The sequence below is a fragment of the Mustela nivalis genome (assembly GCF_964662115.1).
Source record: "Mustela nivalis genome assembly, chromosome: 9".
Taxonomy (NCBI): domain Eukaryota; kingdom Metazoa; phylum Chordata; class Mammalia; order Carnivora; family Mustelidae; genus Mustela; species Mustela nivalis.
Genome location: NC_139028.1, coordinates 53,567,266 through 53,586,517, shown reverse-complemented (window position 1 = coordinate 53,586,517; position 19,252 = coordinate 53,567,266). Strand labels below are relative to the sequence as shown.

Genomic DNA, 19,252 nt, shown 5'->3' with positions numbered 1-19,252 from the left:
ATGCCCAACACTGCAATGCCAACAAGTTACAAGCTTCACAACTTTCTGCCGATAATGAACTTCATAAAGAGGAGCACAGAGCTTCAAGAGGGAAGGAAGCTTGACAGTAAAAAGGTAACTCAGTTCTGCATTCAAAGACAAGGGCCAATTCTGCCGCAAACCGAAGGACCCTGTTCTCCTTTGGAAAATGTACTAGATGACCTCTAAATTCCTATCTAGCTCTGAAATAATTATAACACATATAGAAGCCTTTGGGAAATTAAAAGGGAACAAAGTAGACTAAAGAATGAGGAGGATACAATTGGGTGGGGCTACACTTGTAACAGATCAAACAATATCATAAGAAGGAAGAGGATGGACAACGGAGATGGTGGTATTAAAGTTAGATATTTGATTCTTGGTATCATAAAGACACAAGTAACTGACATGTGAGATTTACAAAATTCAGCACTGTGTGGTAATTCTTTTTTTTTTTTTTAAAGATTTTATTTATTTATTTGACAGAGAGAGATCACAAGTAGGTAGAGAGGCAGGCAGAGAGAGAGAGAGAGGGAAGCAGGCTCCCTGCTGAGCAGAGAGCCCGATGCGGGACTCGATCCCAGGACCCTGAGATCATGACCTGAGCCAAAGGCAGCGGCTTAACCCACTGAGCCACCCAGGTGCCCTGTCTGGTAATTCTTTTGGATGTAAGACATATAATGCCTACATGTGCTTTTGTTATGTATGTATATTAAGTTTAAACTACATGCTTCTTAATTCCTCAGTATAAATTTTTATAAGATTGAATCTAATTTGCAAATAACCACAAGTTATAAGGTATTTCTTCATCTATTTTCTTTTAAAGATTTTATTTATTTATTAGAGTGAGAGTGAGTAAGAAGGAGGGAGAGGGAGATAAAATCTGAAGGAGACTCTGCACGGAGCATAGAACCTGATGTGGGGCTTGATCTCATGATCTGAGCTCATGCCTGAGCTAAAACCAAGAGTTGGACACTTAACCAACTGAGCCACCCAGGTGCCCTGTTTCAAGGTATTTCAAAGAGCAAGTATCAGTGCTGTGAGAATCAACTTCAACTCCTTCAGAGCAGCACAATTCTTAAACTTAATCAGAGAGGGGGAGGGGTTTAAGTGGTCCAACCAACTCAGGGTTCCTAACACCAGAAAATGGAGCAGAATGGGAAAATCTAGGATTCTGCTAGGGGATGCCAGTTCTCCCAACCATGTTAAATACTCCAATTCCTTAAGGAGATTTCCTGTTAAATCAAAAAGTTAAAAAGGTCTCTGGGGATGTTCTACTACCCGCTGCTTCCTCAAAGAGATCTTTCTGTAAGATTCTGTGGAAAGGGTCATATAGACACCTACCTTTGAAACAAATTCTACCCTTATTAGATGTGCCATCAGGAGAAAGTTAGTCAGCCTTAATTTTCATACCTATAAAATGGGGATTTTCTTTTCTTTTCTTTTTTTAAAGATTTTACTTATTTGTCATAGAGAGAGAGAGAAAGAGACAGAGAGCATGCACACAAGTAGGGGGAGAGGCCCAGGCAGAAGAAATAGTCTCCCTGCTGAACACAGAGCCTGATATAGTACTAGATTCCAGGATTCTGAGATCATGACCTAAGCCAAAGGCAGACACTTAATATCTGAGCCACCTAGACATCCCTATAAAATGGGGGTTTTAATATGTCTTTTAATGTTTTCAGAATTAAAAAATGACCAGGATAGAGCTCTAGCGTAATGCTGCACACATTGTGGGTATCCTGAGTATTCAATAAATGCTATTACCTTTACTCATTCCTTTCCCACCCTCAGTATTTTGTCCTACTTGTCCAGCCCTAGAGAAAATGCTCTGCTCATGTCAGCATCCAGAAGGGGCGGGGGGTAACCTAAGTGTTGACCAAGTAGCTTCAAGTCTGCCCAAGGAACTGCCTAGAACTTTAATTCCTTTGGTATTATCTCTTATTCGATTCTGTTTCCTTTGCCTGGGGGCAGCTGGTGTTTTCCAGAGACTAAAAAGTCGTCTTCTTCTTTGGTAAGGGGCTCTCTCTTCAGCTGCTTCTGTAGAAGCAGTTGCAGAGTTAAAACAAGCTGCCAGATCTTTCTGGCTGGGCATAAGCTGAGCCTGAGATTTGAGCCCAGGGCAATCCTACTTCTTGGACAAAAAAAAGGTTCTCTGGACTCAAGTTGCTACAAACTACTGTGTTTTGGAGGAGCTGCAAAGGGACCCTTAGGGAAGATTTACAGAGTTTGGCTAAATGTTTCAAACACTGTTGTTCTAGCAGGATTTTGCTGAGAAAATCTAATCTCACCTACCCTCTAATATAAGATAATGGGAATGCTACTTCATCAACACAGTTCTATTATGTATATATTTTTTTCTCTCTCTCTCTCCCGCTGTGTGTGTGTGTGTGTGTGGTGTGTGTGTGTGTGTGTGTGTAGGCATTGTCGTAAATCTCTGAGAAACCTGAAGGGCAAAATGTCATCCCGTCATCCTGTGGTACTGTGCCTAATGTTTCTGGACAGTTGCCCAACCTAACCTTCATCATTATAAGTAAGACATCAAAAAATTCAGTGAACAAAGTAGAAATTCTAATAAAGGACACCACAATACTGATTAATTAATTGGATGGACAATAAGTTCTTCAGATTAAAAAAGCATTTGGATATCATCATTAATAATAAATACCACTTACTGAACAATTCTTATGTTCTAAGCACCACACTGGGCTCTTTTATGTAGAATCTTTTCAATTCTTATTACATTTTCCCTTAATATAATTTTATCAACCTAAGTTTTACAGAGAAGACAAATGAACCTTAAAAAAGTTAAGTAAGTAAGGTCACAGAGAGCTAGTAGGTTCAAATTTAGGATTGTCTTGCCTTAAAGCATAAATCTTGGGGCACCAGGGTGGCTCAGTGGGTTAAAGCCTCTGCCTTTGGCTCAGGTCATGATCCTAAGGTCCTGGGATCAAGCCCCGCATGGGGCTCTCTTCTCAGCAGGGAGCCTGTTTCCTCCAGTCTCTCTCTCTGCCTGCCTCTCTGCCTACTTGTGATCTCGGTCTGTCAAATAAATAAATTTTTAGGAAAAAAAAAAGCATAAATCATTTCCAAAGCACTTCCCATTAATGGATGGGTATCAGTTGACAGAGTCACAGAATATTAGTATTGAAAGAGATATGGGAATTCATTTAGGGAAGACCGTTTTTCTTAGAAACAGAGAAACTGAGGGACAGAACAGTTGACTGAGCACAAAGCCTAACCCACAGAGAGTGAGAGCGGGCACCAGGATCCTGCAGTGATGGGCTCCATGCGATCAGCCCAGCAGAGTCCCTGTCGAAGCACATGAGACTCTGTGACCAAGCCTTGCCCAGGCCTCCAGCCCCAGCCCTTGATGAAGCTACTCTCTAGTGCCCCATGTTCCGGGAAACAGAACTCTGAGTAGTTTCTACACAGCAACCCACGTGATATATGTGTTTCAGCTTCTATTATTTTTACCCTGAAAGCTTATCTTTCTTTGCTTACTTGATAAACACAGGCATGTTACTTTCAGGTTCAATTTAATGCAGCCCAAGGATCACTACCTCTGGCAGTCTTCCCTGATTCACTTATTTTTCTCTTCCTAGACAATCAGATACAATGAATTAAGGAATAGGTTAATGATAGCCAACTTTTACTGCAGGCTTCTTATTCATTCATTCTACAAATATTTATTGAACCCCCTACTACATGGAAGCACTGTAATAAGGACCTTACATTTACTATGTTAATTCCTCACTACAATCCTGAGTTAGGGTCTAATTTTATGCTCATTTTATAAAACAGAAAATCTAGGCTTAAGAGATGCAGTGCCTTTTCATTAAAATTAAATTAACTAACTGTACCCCTGGGGTTACTAATACATTACATGTTAATAAAAAATAAAAAAATTAATTAAAAAATAAAAAAATTAAATAAAAATAAGTAAATATATACATATACATTAACAAATCTTACTTTCTTACTTCTCTGTGGTTCCTCTGTATCCTGAATATATATCTACTGTAGACTTTGTAAAACTCTATGGGACTTGGTTCCCTTCCAATGTGTGACTTATGACAATATAATTCCATATATATTATGATATACTTAATAAATATTATATACCACTGGAGGCCAATGGTATATAATGGAATATACTCTCCACAATGGTAGGGAGAGTATTTCTTTTGTTTACTATTATATCCACAGGCCTGACAGAGCCACATGGCAAGCACTCAGCAAATGATAGTTGAATAAACAAATGAAGAATGAATGAAGTACAAAGGTATTGAAACCTGGGCTTTGAATCTCTACTATTCTGTGCTTCCTGCCCAAATCAGTCCACATTGGGGAGAAACGCCACATAAGTGATGATGGACATCCTTCTCCCCGCTCCCTGACCCAGGCCAACACTATTATCCTAGAGGTGCCTTCTAGAACTCACTTCTGGACCCTATAATTTTCCATCTTCTTACCTACTATTACGGTTGTATTAATTCTACAGATCCAAGTGGAATGAAAACTTATTTGAGAAAGGACAGAAGCTATTTTTCAGTCATGCTGAGGAACAACATAATGACAGTGTCCTGTTAGCACACAGCACCCCAAATAACAGGAGTTTGGCAAAGAGCCTTGGGAGGAACTCAAGTCATTACCATGGCCCTCTATTATAGCAGCCGGAAATCACACTGCTGATGTCCACGTAATACAGCAAATATCTCTGAGGGCAGGATCCCAGCTCCCAGACATTTAACAGCCCTGAGGCACGTTCTGTACCACATGTGGGGACCGTGGCTTCTCTATAGCCTGCACTCTGCTCCTGTCTACTTTATCAAGAATTCTCTTGTTTAGTATGATTAACCTCCATCCTTCATTTCACAGTATTTCACAGGATATCTCTAGTTAATTTAAGGGGTATGAATAGTACCACAAAATCCTCAAAACAGACTTGGCTGTTAATGACACATATGCATACACCTAGACACACAGATGGTCTTATTTCTGTGATGGTATCTATGGGTATATAGGACTTACACATATCTGTATATTTTAAATATTAGATATAGCCTATAAATACATGTGTAAATGAATATGCATATCTATACATGTATTTATAGGTATATGAATATACATACATAAATCAGCATTTTAGAACACTTATAAGAAGTAAAGAAATGTACTTTATATGGAGAGAATAAAACATCCTTTGGAAGAAAAAGTTAGTACTTTCTGGGTTAGAAAAGAGAACTTTAAACAGAACTTTAATTTTTATATGTATACATGTATATGCATGCTTACATGTATATGTATATATATACTTATAAGTACATGAAAATACATTAATATGTGCAAGTATTTAGGTACTATAGGGATATTTAAATACATATATTAAAATCTATTCACAGCACTTTCACAGGTATGAGGTGGTAAAAGAGAGGAAGGGTCAGGTGTCACAACACTAAAGACCCTAAAAGATACAGTATTGTAACCCCAATATTTGAGTATCCTTGTTCTTCCTAGCTAAGAATAAAGGACCTATGAATAAGAGAGAAAATTTATAGAAATGTATGTGAAAAAGAATGGGAGATGGTGTCTGTCTCAATTTATTGCCTTCTTATATGTCACTGGATCTTAATTATCATTACAGAGAGTCTATTTCAATCCTTTAAAGCATTAAATGTCTGTAAATTTAAGGCAAGTAGGAGGCTGACTTTGTTAAAAACCAAGGAAGGGAAAAGTTTCCCTTGACTGATGAAAAATGTACAAAAATTTGAAAGCATGGTTATTTTAATGTACAATTACAGATTTTTGGTTTGAGAAATTATCATTTATGAAATGCACATCTTTTTACATGTTGGAAAAAAACTGTGACCATAAAACAAGTTTGCTTATTCTACTCTAAAACAAGTTGGCTTATTCTACTCTATGCAAAAACTAGAAGCTAGATGTGTGTTTGTCTTCTTTGCCTATGTGAGCCTTGAGAATCTAATATAATCGACACAGAGATATACTTTAAAGACATTTAAATGCATGCATTTGTAAAAGAATATGTAGAGACTTTGAAATTGTCAAGACTGTTTTTTCAGTTTGGAACTCATGTTAACTTTAAAAAATAACCGAGTTTCCAAATATCAGGCTCCATTTCAAACTGAACAAGTTTAATACTAAAATGACAATATATTCCTTATTTAAATCAAGATGCTGAGATGCATGATATTAATGGATCAAAAGTCACGTATACAAACAGTATCATTAAGATCTAGTGACATGTGATAATCTTGGAAGTACTTTTTAAAAAACTAATATTAAAATTAGAATGTACTCTCCACCTCTCAGATCATAACATTTCACTCATGATCCATAGCCACTTCTCATTTATGCTAAGATCACAATAAAATCAAGAAAGGATTTTTTTTTCTGCAAACAGTTTTTCTCTTCTTCAATGGATATTTAAGAACTATCATTCAATATTTATGACAGTGATTACAGGTGCATTTTATTTAAATTTTACAGCATTTACAGGAAGTTGTCTTCCCTTTTCTGGATGGGGCCAGGAAAAAAATAAGCCAATTTCATTTCTGATAAAATGCCAGTAATTTGGGGCAAGAATAAGCTAGAAATTAAATTAAGGGAATCTGCACATCTGCTTCAGAAATACATTAAGAAAAAAGAGAGTTATAGTCTTTAGTATAAATAACCTTATTGCTTCCCTATGAATAAATAAAATGTTTCATTATTTTATTCTGAGTATAATCATCCTCTAGTTTGCTCCCAATTATTCCTTTTGTTTGTAAAATGAATTATTTAGTATAAACAAAATTTCTTCCCTATTACTGAAAAAGTATACAGTGTTATAAGAGTAAAATTAGAATAGCATACTTCAAATCACTGCTTTCCATAGCTGAAGAAATAAATGCCCTTTTATGATTAAAGAGACGGAATGTATCGAAGTTTATTTTTTTTCTCCCTTAAAAAAAATGAGGCTAGGCAGGACACAAAAGTTAACAACGATTAGGAGTTAAAGTGCTGCCAAAATACAGCACAGTAAAATCATCCGAGGACTAGAGAAGTTGAACTTGGGGAAAAGTCACTGAAAGAAACTGAGCACAGCATCTTTGGATTTTCGCAGGCCACCCAGAGGTGTGAGCCCCCAAACACCTGTGAAAATGACAGGTTTTCCCAAGCCCACCATTTTCCAAACAGGCACACACCCAGTCAGCAAGGAGGACCCGGCAAAGTTTCCAAACCATGCTACCCTCACACGACTTGCTCTCAGTTTCTTCCGATACTCAAGGGAAAGTCATAAGGAAAAGGCTCACCTGTGTTGGGCTGAACCAACCATGTGGGCAGGCGCAACGCTCCCCACAAATCCCTTTGCCCTTGGAGCCCATCTTGTGGGGGCTTTTCCGCACACTGTCCCACAAAGTGACCAGCTTGGTCCTGTTTGAAGCTGGGCCCCCAGGTCCTGAAGCGGGCATGGTCTGAGAATTGTACCCAAGCCCCTGAGGGCTCCTCTGCCAGCCACAAGCGCAGTGGGCATCCCTGATCAGGGTGGGGGCGCTCCTGCCGGCATCCATCCCATCGGACCCCCGGCTGCAGCTGTGTTGCTTGGTGAGGTATGCATTCATACTGCACTGATGCCTACTCTTTCCTTTGGTCAGCTCTGCACAGGAATGTCTCCTCCCTCACACCCCTTTCTTCCAGGCAGTTGTAAAAGTCTTTTTTTTTTTTTTTAATTTTTTTTTTGTCCTCCCGTGGATCTCTCAGTATCTTTGACAGCTGCTATAAGCAGCGCATGGTGGGAGCAGCGAGAGCAGCTCCGCACAGCATTATCTGCGGGCTGGTAGCTCTTTGTCAATAGATGACTCAACTCACAGAGCAACTTGACAGTATCCCTGCTCTAGGCAGAAGCAATCAATGCTCCACACAGCTGGGCTACAAGACTGTACACTGTGTTACAAACCCTTTTTGGATGGAGCCCCACGGTAAAGAATACTCTTTGCAATTTGGCATTCTGGTGTTTCCCTCTGCTAGATGAGCCCTGCACAGAATACAGACCTCAGGAGGGAAAGCTGCTTATCAAACTAGAAGGACCCTTCTAGGCTGAAATAATATAGGATTGGCAATTTAAAATGATGGGAAAGTTAACCTGTAAAGAGATTTCCAACATTTACAAGAATCACTTATGTAGAGAGATATTTGCCAAGACACGGAGCACATCACAAGGTGGCGAATTAAGAGCGTCAATATTAACGCTCCACAACATTAATTCATTTAGAAAAATCACTGAGATCACAGCATTATACTACATTCCTTTAAAATTTGGAGGTTTCATTTGTTTTAGATCATGATTACATCTTATAATCCGAATATACGTATTTTAAAGCTATGAATGATTATTAATTCTTTCTGATTCAAAATGAAGCAATTTTCAAAGTTCAAAACTGATGGGTTGGCTTATTTAAACATAGTGTTTTTCCTTACCCCAAATTATTCTGAGGATTTCCTTTCAAATACTTTACCACAACAAATACATTCACCACAGAGAGAGTCTGCATTTTAAAGTGAAACACACATCCAACTCTACCCTCCAGTATTTTGGTTTCCACAGACAGAATTTTCAAATTCTTTCACTGGAAAATGAGTGAAATCTATCCAATTTAAAGCAATTGCCTTCCAGAGAGGACATGATTGTTTTAAAATTTTAGTATGATTGCAGAAGCCATACATAGTATTTTTAGTAAAGAGAAAGACTAATTACCAGAGCACTTAGAATTTTTATTATGTTTGAAACTTTCCATATTTGTTGCCAAAATGTCTATCCTTATCACATATCTCTGAGGGAAAAATTTGGTTTGATTGGGACACAAGCTACCATCTATGCAGCACCAAACAAAAACGAGAGAGTCCCAAGATAAAATAATTTTTATCCCCAGACCATCAGATCCACCTTCTCACCTCTGGAGCAGTGTAGACCTAATTTCTGGCTGAGTTGGCAAAGTTCTTATTTCAAAGGGTAGGGTTACCACATATTCTATTTTTCAACACTAGAACTCCCTGGACAAATCACTGTTACATATAAAAATAGGAGCTGCTCTTCCTATGTATCTCCATAAAAGGGTTCTTTCCCAAATTCTGCAGAATTTTTTTTTTTTTTTTAACCAGGCACCTAGCACACTGCCTGCACAGCACATAGCAGACTTATATATTTTTTGGATGGATGAATGAATGCTTGGGTGAGTGCATATATAGAAGGAGAGAGCCAGGCAGGAGCTGCCTGACATGTTTTGAAATAATATTGAGTTTAGTAATGCTCCAGAAACTTAAATTATTCCTTTAAGGTTAGCTTTAGTATTCAGTGTTTAGTGAGGTGTTATGGAAATTTGTCTAAATAAATAAATAGATGAAGATTTGAACTGCTGGGTAGAAATAACAATGGCATTAATGGTCTTTATTCCTGAAAAAGGATTTAGGAGTTAAGATCAATACTTAAAAATAGTAAAATTGAGGCAAATAGATCATTATGCGATGCTCAGTGGGTAAAAGGGCAGACTATCAGCCAGGTCTGTTCCCTTCTCTGCTCTCTTCTCTCTTCTTCTTTCTCCCTCCCTCTCTCTCTTCCTTCCCCCATCTTCATTTTTTATGCTGGGATCAAGGGATAATGCCTGAAAGAACTTCTAGGTCAAATAAAGCCCTAGAGAACTTCATATTTGCCTGGTGTCACCATGATGCATGGCTATATGGTAGGACTTGATGTGATATGGCAATACGATCACCCCCAAATGAGAATGTCAAGAAGTGATAAGTTTGACTCTCTCCAGTCTTATCTAACCACAGATGCTTCTCGAATTTTTCAGGCAGGTATCATTGCTCAAATGCCCACTGCCATCTTTAGGGAACACATGCCCTGTTCTCACCCATTTGCCTCTCAAGTATAAGAATCAATCTGAACAGGAATAAGTCAGTATGAATCCATTAAAATTTTGTAATGGTGTGCGCAGTTTGCAGCAAGATAGAAAAGTTCCCGGCTGGGCACTACACAAAGATATTATAAATCTTCACAGGGACCTAAATGTGTTATGAATGGGTGGTTCGGAATGAGCTATCTCTTTCCACTACAAGGGCAATAGAGTTTTTGCTTTACTAACCTCGGTATGCCATTTCCATACAGATAAATAAACACCATACATTGTATAACTCATGTTACTTTCCTCCAAGAATCCTAAAGACCGTAGCAAACCTTCATGACATGTATTACAAGACTGTACTGTCTTTCACTTTAACATACACAACATATATCCAGCCTCCTGTCTTCCCCTTTCCCCCGATTTTTTTTCTTTTCAAACATGACATTTGGCTTTCTAAGTCTGATGACAGACCACTTCCACAGATAAATACGTCCAACTAGCCCACTGTACTATGAGACAGACCTACTAATTAAAGATAATTCAATTTGATCAGCTGTAATTGGACAACTATAATGACCATGAGAAGACACGAAATTCTGGCCAAAGAGGAATTAGTGGTGTACAAGTACATATCCTACTTATCACTGTGATTTAACACGGGCAGATGGTGTACAGGGTAATGCCTAGATGAGATATATCTTATTGACCTCTCTTTGACCTGATACAGACTCCACAGAACCACCACTAGTTTTAATGCAAGGACTTAAAACTAATATCCGGCTTGATTTGTTTAATAAAAAAATAGCAAAGATGAATTACTGACTAAATTGTGCCGTACTACAGCGCGATGCAGACTCTGTTTTCAGAAAAAAATTTTCCTTCAGGCATTCTATGCATGGAGAAATGAAGATATTAATTACGAAAGAAGAGCTGAGTGCTTGCTAAAGAAGGACTGAGCAGCATAAGCCCTGTAGCAGTTATAAGTAATATGGGAAATAATCACAAAATAATATAAGGTAATAGTTACAATTCTTCTTGATTTGAAAAGCATACATAGTCCATTCCTGGGGCCACAGCCTGGAGATGTTATAAACGTCAACTAATATTTTTCTACATCTAATAGCCTTCAGCCTGGGCAATCTCTAGATCTGAGCACATTCACCTCTGGAAGTAAAAGAAATCTGACAATATTTAAAGTGTTTTAGACTTTAAAATTATTTCCCAAATCCTTAAATCAATTCAATTATTGTACTTCTAGGGCAGACACAGGCAAGAATTAAGAGGATGGAAAGACACATGCCAAATTGCCATAGAGATTTAACTTGGACTGAGGATTTACTAGAAAGTGGAAAAAAATTTGAAAAATGTCCCCAAGTACATTCTCACTAATGTACTTGGACTTGGGTGGATATGGATGATGACGGGATCAGTTTGAATTAACAATGAGGCTAAACTGTAACTTTAACATGGTTTTCAGGAAATGCAGATTTATTATATTCTAACACATGCAGTAACACTATTAGAGAAATAAGAACACAAGTTATGTGACATTTCTTAAGAGAATCTGAAAACAATACTAAGAAAAAGGTAATAATCAGTTATAATTTACGTATTTTAGGAATGGCATCTAAGTGATGGACAGCACTACTACAGGAATTTGTTCTCATCCTTCAGGATTAACCGGATGTCACTTCTGTGAAGTTTTCCAACACCCCCTGGCCCATTCGGTTCACTCTACACTGTTTGCACTCTTGTCTGAGCAAGTATCTTCCACTTTTCTGTCTCTCTTGGTCACCACGATGACCACCCCCACCTAAGTTAGCGTCATTTCTCTGTCAAACTGGTGAAACAGCTTCTTAACTGGTTTCTGGCACCCATCCTTATGCCTAATCATTCTCACACAGTGGCAAGAGGGACTTCTAAAATGTGAAAATGATCGGGTCCTACCCTGCTTGACAGCCATCAATAAAGTCCCATTCTCTGGGGATCTTAATCTCCACAGAGAGAACAGTCTTTAAAGTGGCTTCCATGGTCCTTAATCATGTCCTGTGTGACCTGGCCTTTGCGGCTTTCCCCAGTCTCACCTGTGCTCACACCCTTGCCCTACTCTCCAACCGCACAGACCTTGACTAGCCAGGCTTAGTGCCACCCTGTGCCCCTGCGCATGCTCCCTCCCCCACTCCTCAATTCTACACAAGCCCTTCAGGCTTACCTTTCCACAGCGTGCATCCTCAGACAACCTTCCCAAAGCCACCCCAAGGAAACATACAGAAAATCTAAGAGTAAAAGTGAGCTTACCAGGCAGCACAACCCCGAAACAAATCTCCCAGACCTTCTTCCCTACCAGTCTGCCATCCCTAAGCCTCTTCTATTTAGAAATTCTGGAATCTTCCCCTCCATCCAGGGCTCAGCTCAAAAGTCACTTTTATAAGGGAGCATTCCCAGAACACTGTCTCCCCTTTCCAGAACAGATCATGTCATCCTTTCACTGAACACTCATTTAGCACCTGGGCTTCTTGACTACAACACTAGAACAATTGCATTCAAAACAATAATTATGCTACTACTTGTTTTGCGCCCTTTTCCCCAGACAGAGTGTAGGTAATGCCCATTAGGGAAGGGAGAGGGCTCTCTTTTGTAAATTTGCATCCTCCAAACCAAGCACAAAGTAAATGTTAGTATTTATTAAAATAAATCAAACAAGAAAGAAGATAAACTTGTCTTTCAGGGTTCATACCAACATAAGCATTTGGGTCTGTGTTCTACCTCCCAGTGTAAAATGAATAAATAAGCATTGGAACCTAAAACAAAACAAAATTAAGAAAACAATGTGCTTTTAAGATCAGCACTTAAATGAAAAATTCACTGTGGCTGAGAAGCCTAACTGTATTAAGTAATTTTTTTGAAGAAATTTGCTAGTGATCTTATGATGTTAAGAAATTGAAACAGCTTTTGTTTATTTTAGCAAGATATTCATTCATAAAAGCTGTACTTCCTGACAGCTGGGCTTTTCTCTCAAGTGCTTTTCAATTGTTCTCCCTTTCTAGATAGATAGTGCAAAAGGGGGAGAAGTTCCCCATATCAAAAGCCAGTCAGTGGTAACGCAGGGAGCAGATCCCAAAGTATAGCCACCAGAGTCAAGCTGCTCTTAAAATATAATCCAAAAGGTAGAATGATTTCACAAGATATTGAAAGTGTGTATTAGAGAGCGGAATTCAAGATGACATCTGCTCATCCTCCTTCCAATCAAGTTATAAAGTTTAAAAAAAAAAAATCAAGCATTATTACTCATAAACAAGCATCTTTTTTAGTTTCTTTTTTAAAAATTGTGGTACAAATACACAATATAAGATCTACCCTCTTAACAAAATTTTAAGTATAGAGTACAGTATTGTTAACTCTAAGCATGATGTTGTACAGCACATTTCTAGAACTTTTTCATTTTTCATGATTAAAATTCTATGCTTACCGCACAGCACCACCCACCACCTTCCAGGCCCCTGGTACAACCATTCTGCTTTCTTCATCTATGGATTTCACTACTTTAGAGATCTCATATGATAGGCAAGAATGCAGTATTTATCCTTCTGTAACAAGCATAGTTCAGTGGGTATAATGTCCTCACAATTTACCCATGTTCTCACACATAGCAGGATTTCTACTTTTAAGACTGAATAATAGTCCACTGTATGTATATACTGCAGTTTGTTCATCCATTCATCTGTCAGTGGACATTTAGATTGTTTCCACCATTTGGCTATTGTGAATAATGCTTCAATAAACACAGGAGTGTAAATATCTCTGAGATCCTAATTTAATTTTATTTGGATACATAGCCAGAAATGGAGTGGTTCGAAATATGGTATATATGGTATATATTACATAGTACTATAGGGTAATTTTATTTTCAATTTTTTTTTGACAAAGCTCAATACTGTTTTCCAAAGTAGCTGAGCCATTTTACTTTGTCACCAACAGTGCATAAGGTTTCCAATTTCTTCACATCCTTACCAACACTTATTTTCTGGTTTTTGTTTGTTTGGTTGGTTTGATAATGGTTATATTAACTGGCAATGGGCTTTGTTCTTCTTTCTTGAGACTGTTTTGGCTATTCAGGGTTTTTTTATATTTTCCAAATAAGTTTTAGGATTTTTTCTATTTCCATAAATATATTTACAGAGATTACATTGAATCTATAGGTCATTTTGAGTAGTATGGATATTTTAAAAATGTAAGTCTTCCAAAAGAGGTAGTAATTTCTCTGATACTGGCCATAACAACATATTTTAAAGATTTGTCTCCTGAAGCAAGGGAAATAAAAGCAAAATAAACCACTGGGATTACTTTAAAATAAAAAGCTTCTGCACAGCAAAGGAAACAATCAACAAAACTAAAAATCAACATAATGAATAGGGGATGTTTGAAAATGTTAGATCCAATAAAAGGTTAGTATCCAAAATATAGAAAGAACTGATAAAACTGAACACACACATACAAATAATCCAATCAAAATGTGCAGAGGGTATGAACAGACATTTCTCCAAAGAAGATGTCCAACAGACACATAAAAGATACTCAACACCATTCATTATAAGGGAAATGCAAATCAAAACTAGAATGAGGTATTACCTTACACCTGTCAGAATGGCTAAAATCAAAAATGCAAGAAACAACAGGTGTTAGAAAAGATGTAGAGAAAGGGGAACCCTTTTGCACTGTTGGTAGGAATACAAGCTGTGCAGCCACACTGTAAAGCAGTTCATAGTTTCCTCAAAAAGTTAAAAGCAGAAATACCCTGTGATCCAGTAATCACACTACTGCGTACTTACCCTAAAAATTCAAAAACCCTAATTCAAAGAGATACATGCACCCCTATGTTTATAGCAGCATTATTTACAATAGCCAAATTATGGAAGTGGCCCAGATGTCCATCGGTAGATGAATAGATAAAGAAGATGTGATATGCATCTACAATGGAATATTATTCAGTCATAAAAAAGAATGAAATCTTGGCATTTACAACATGGATGGGTTAGAGACTATAATGCTAAGCAAAATAAGTCGGTCAGAAAGACAAATACCACTCACAAATTTCACTCACATACAGACTTTAAGAAACAAAACAAGCAAGCAAAGGAGAAAAGAGAGAAAAAGAGACAAAGCAAAAAACAGACTCAACTATAGAGAACAAACTGATGGTTACATTATATGTTAATTAAAAAAATAGGAAAAAAAAGAATATATTGTTTAATTTCCAAATACTTGTGAATTTTCCAGTTTTCCTTCTGCCAATGAGTTCTAGTTTCATTCTGCTGTAGTTTAGAAATATATTTGGTATGATTTCAATCTTTTAAAATTTGTTAAGACTGAGCACCTGGGTGGCTCAGTTGGTTAAGCAACTGCCTTTGGCTCAGATCATGATCTTGGAGTCCCGGGATAGAGTCCCAGGATCTAGTCCCACATTGGGCTCCCTGCTTGGTGGGAAGTCTGTTTCTTCCTCTGGCCCATCCCCTCTCATGCTTTCCTACTCTCTCTCAAATAAATAAAAAAAATCTTAAAACCAAATAAAATTTGTTAACTTATTTTGTGACCTAACACGTGATCTATCTTGTAAAATGTTCTTCGTGTACTTGAGGAAAATCTGTATTCTGTTTCCAGTGGGGATGGAATGCTTTGTTATATGTCTGATAGTTCCCTTTGGTTTGTGATGCTGTTCAAGTCCTCTGTTTATTCACTGATATTCTGTCTGGACGTTCTACCCATTAATGAAAGTGTGGGACTGAAATCGCCTCCTCTCACTGTGTTGGTGTCTGTTTCTCCCTTCAGTTGTATAAATGTTGGCTTCATATACTTGGGTGCTCTGATCTGGGGTGCATATATATTTATTATTTCCTCCTAATTGAACTAACACTTTTATCATTATATAAGTTATTTCTTTTTCTCTCTTGACAGTTTTTGACTTAGTATATTTTGTCTAATTAAGGCCACCCCTGCTCCTATTGGTTACCATTTCAGTGGAAAATCTTTTTTCAGGGTGCCTGGGTGGCTCAGTGGGTTAGACCTCTGCCTTCATCTCAGGTCATGATCTCAGGGTCCTGGGATTGAGCCCTGCATCTGGCTCTCTGCTCAGCAGGGAGCCTGCTTCCCCCTCTCTCTGTGCCTGGCTCTCTGCCTGCTTGTGATCTCTCTCTCTCTCTCTCTGTGTCAAATAAATAAATAAATAAATCTTTAAAAAAATTTTTCTAAAAAAATTTTTTTCATCCTTTCACTTTTAGTCTATGTGTGCCCTTCAATCCAAAATGAGTCTCTTTTACACAGCATACAGTTTAGCCTTTTTAAAAATCCATTTAACTCCTCTGTGTCTTATGACTGTAAAGTCTAACTCATTTACTTTTAAAGTAATTAGTGGTGGAGAAGGATTTACTATTGTTATTTCATTCACTGCTTTCTGTCTTGTAGCTTTTTTGCACATCTTCTTTTGTCTTTTTTGGTGTTTCATTGACTTTTTTTTTTTTTTTTTGGTAGTGACATGCTTTGATTCCTTTGTCATTTTCTTTTGTATATGTTCTATCGGCATTACTTCTGTGGTTATTTTGGGGCTTACATAAAACATGTAGTTATAATAACCTGCTTGAAGTAGATAAACTGATAATAATTTAACTTCAACTGTATATAAATAGCCTGCATTTTTATTCCTTCACAGTCAATGATATCACAAATCACATCTTTTTATATTGCACATTCACTAACATGTTTTAGTTATAGCTAATTTTATACTTTTATCTTTTAACTCTTTTAGTTCTTAATACAGAAGCTATAGCACTAAACACTGAACTTAGTGCATGGAAGGCATCAGTATGTCTGTGTTCGAGTCTTAATAAACTTGAAAGTTCATTTCAGTATTTAAAGTCTATTGATTTAAATTAGGGGGAAGGCTCTTGGCGCTTGATCAGATTCTTGGGGACCTAACATGTGTGGTTTCCAAGTGCTGATCTCTCACATTCTTACAATGCTAAATGTATGACTGACTCTCTTCTGGTTTCTAGGAGCATAGCAGGTAGTGTGGAAGAATGTGGGGTCTCTACACCAGGCAAAGGCACATGTCATCCCTTGTGCTGAGTTTCATGAGGAAGGAAATGCACAATTAATGAAAATGTGCAAAAATAACACTATGGTAGTGACTCATAACTGAAGAAAAGAGAGGGACGAGGGGGAGGAATAAAAAAGGAAGGAAGGAAGCAAGCAAGGAAGGAAGTTAAAAAGGGAGAACATAAAAAAGATGGAAAAAAGATGGAGCCAATAGTCACAAACTGAGGAAAGAAATCTCTCAAGAAAGCTAAAACAGAGTCAAGTTGAGTAATGCTACGCACAGAATCCAACCGGAATAAACATGTGACTGTGGAAAGTCTGGGGCACACCACTGAGATCCTCTTGAAGCAGTCCACATGATTTTTGGAGTTACCACACCCAAAATTTGAGAGAGAACCAGGAGCTAGAATCTTTCTTTGTCTAAGTTATACATAATCTTATTTTTCGGACAAATGATTTTTAATAGATATTTTCTAAATTTATCAAAAGGTTTAAAAAACCCGAGTTAAAAATAAGCCAGATTCTGACTTGTCAGAGGTAATTCATCTGTGGACTGGCCTAAAGGCAGGGGTATGGATTAACAGAAATGACAGGCCCTCTTCCGGCTGAATGATTTCCTCTCCTTGGAGACGTGACATTTTAGTAAAGTTTTCCCTAATTGGCTTTGCTTTGGCCTGTGCATCTCAAATTCACATTTAATTAATCACCTCTTCCTCTGTAATTCTATATTATTTTGCTTCCCCCCCCATTTCATTCAATAAATATTTACTGAGTGCCTATTCTGTGTCAGGAACTATGCTAGAGATTCTGTCAAGAGGGTAGCAATTTAGCAGAGCAGAAAGGCCCTGAAAAACAGGTGTGCTGAGTAATGAAAGGGAGACATACAGAGACAAGATGTGGGATCTCCCCTCTTCTTGAACTTGTCCCATTATGGGAGTTTTATGATTACATGTGGGCATATTTGTCTTTCTTAGTAGATTATAAAGTTCTCAAGAGCAAAGATGATTTTTTATATGTAAATTTGCACCCTCCTTGCTATTGCCTTATAATACAATTATTATTGTTCTATAAATAGTTGTTGAATTAAACTCGGACAATATGGTGCTTGCGTTTAGGAAACATGTTTTAGTTCCAGTTCTGCCACTAACTAGCTCTCTCATCTTAGACATGCTGCTATAATAAGTTTTAATGACTCCATTTGTAAAATTAAGGGGTGGACTAAAGAGTCCATGAGACCACACTTGGTGTCCACCATAAGTAAAGCTGATAAGTGATGCCCTGTCCACATCTTTAGGTTTAATCACAATACCTCCCAACTGAATGTAGAAATACCAGATTTAGCATATTATTATCATAAACATGTAGGTTTATTATAATTTTTAACACATAGCAAGGTAGTTAGAATATGGCATTGTGAATTGTTTTGGCTTATTTTTTTCAATTGTACATTCTTTCAATAAGAGTCTGCCAAACAGCTAGTAGTTAGAAGCATGGCCTCTAAAGGCAACTGTTACATCCATCCCTCTGCCACCATCTGTTCAAAGGCTGGGACAAGCACCTTCTTCCTTTCCCTAAGAGTTCTTTCTTGTGTCCATCTAGAAGCTGTTCCCATTGCTGCATAAATATCTGAAGTCTGATGGACTTTCTTCCTCATTTGGAACATTTTTTCCTATATGTTTGTATAATGCCTCAAAGCTTTGTACAGCATTTATGCACCTTTTTCCCCCCTCCCATTCTTAATAGATGAGGCATGAGCTCTACAGCTAGACTTCTGAGTATGTATCTCAACTCCGACCATTACTACCTTTGGTTTTGAGCAATTTCCTTAAACTTCCTGTGTCTTAGTTTCCTCATATATAAAATAAGGTTGGTAGTAGTTCCTATCTCATAGGATTGATGTGAGAATAACATGAGTTAATTTCTATAAAGTACCTAGTACAGTGCCTGTGATATAATGCACAATAAGCTTTATCTATCATCTTCCTCCTTTTCCTTCTCCTCTTCCTCCTCCTCCTCTCCCCTCTCAATTACAAGTTCCAGAGACTGACATTTAAAAATTCTGCAGTGTCTATATACAGACACTCAATAAAGGTCAATTGATTTTACTTAAATGTCAGAATTCCATATTAGGACTAAATTTCTTTACTCCTATTTTTGGGGAGGGCATTTTGTCCCTGGGCCAGGTGCTAAATAACATCACCACTAACAACAACATATCAACCCTTTATTGAGTACAT

General features: G+C 37.6%; 1 protein-coding gene across 22 annotated transcripts in view; it reads right to left on the bottom strand.

Moving 5' to 3' along the window:
* DLG2 (discs large MAGUK scaffold protein 2) overlaps positions 1-19,252 on the bottom strand; it is a gene marked incomplete at its 3' end in the record, with an annotated part of 2,041,616 nt that overhangs the window by 753,318 nt on the left and 1,269,046 nt on the right. For 2 of the 22 annotated variants that reach the window (XM_082682882.1, XM_082682854.1), the window contains exon 1: positions 7,338-7,837. The exons of 16 other annotated variants lie outside the window; for them this stretch is intronic. In XM_082682882.1, the coding sequence (XP_082539008.1) occupies positions 7,338-7,646 (309 nt within the window). In that variant the 5' untranslated portion in view covers positions 7,647-7,837. Of the gene's footprint in view, positions 1-7,337; positions 7,838-19,252 lie in introns of those variants that run through there. 4 more of the 22 variants (XM_082682860.1, XM_082682876.1, XM_082682856.1 and 1 more) reach the window with 4 other exon arrangements.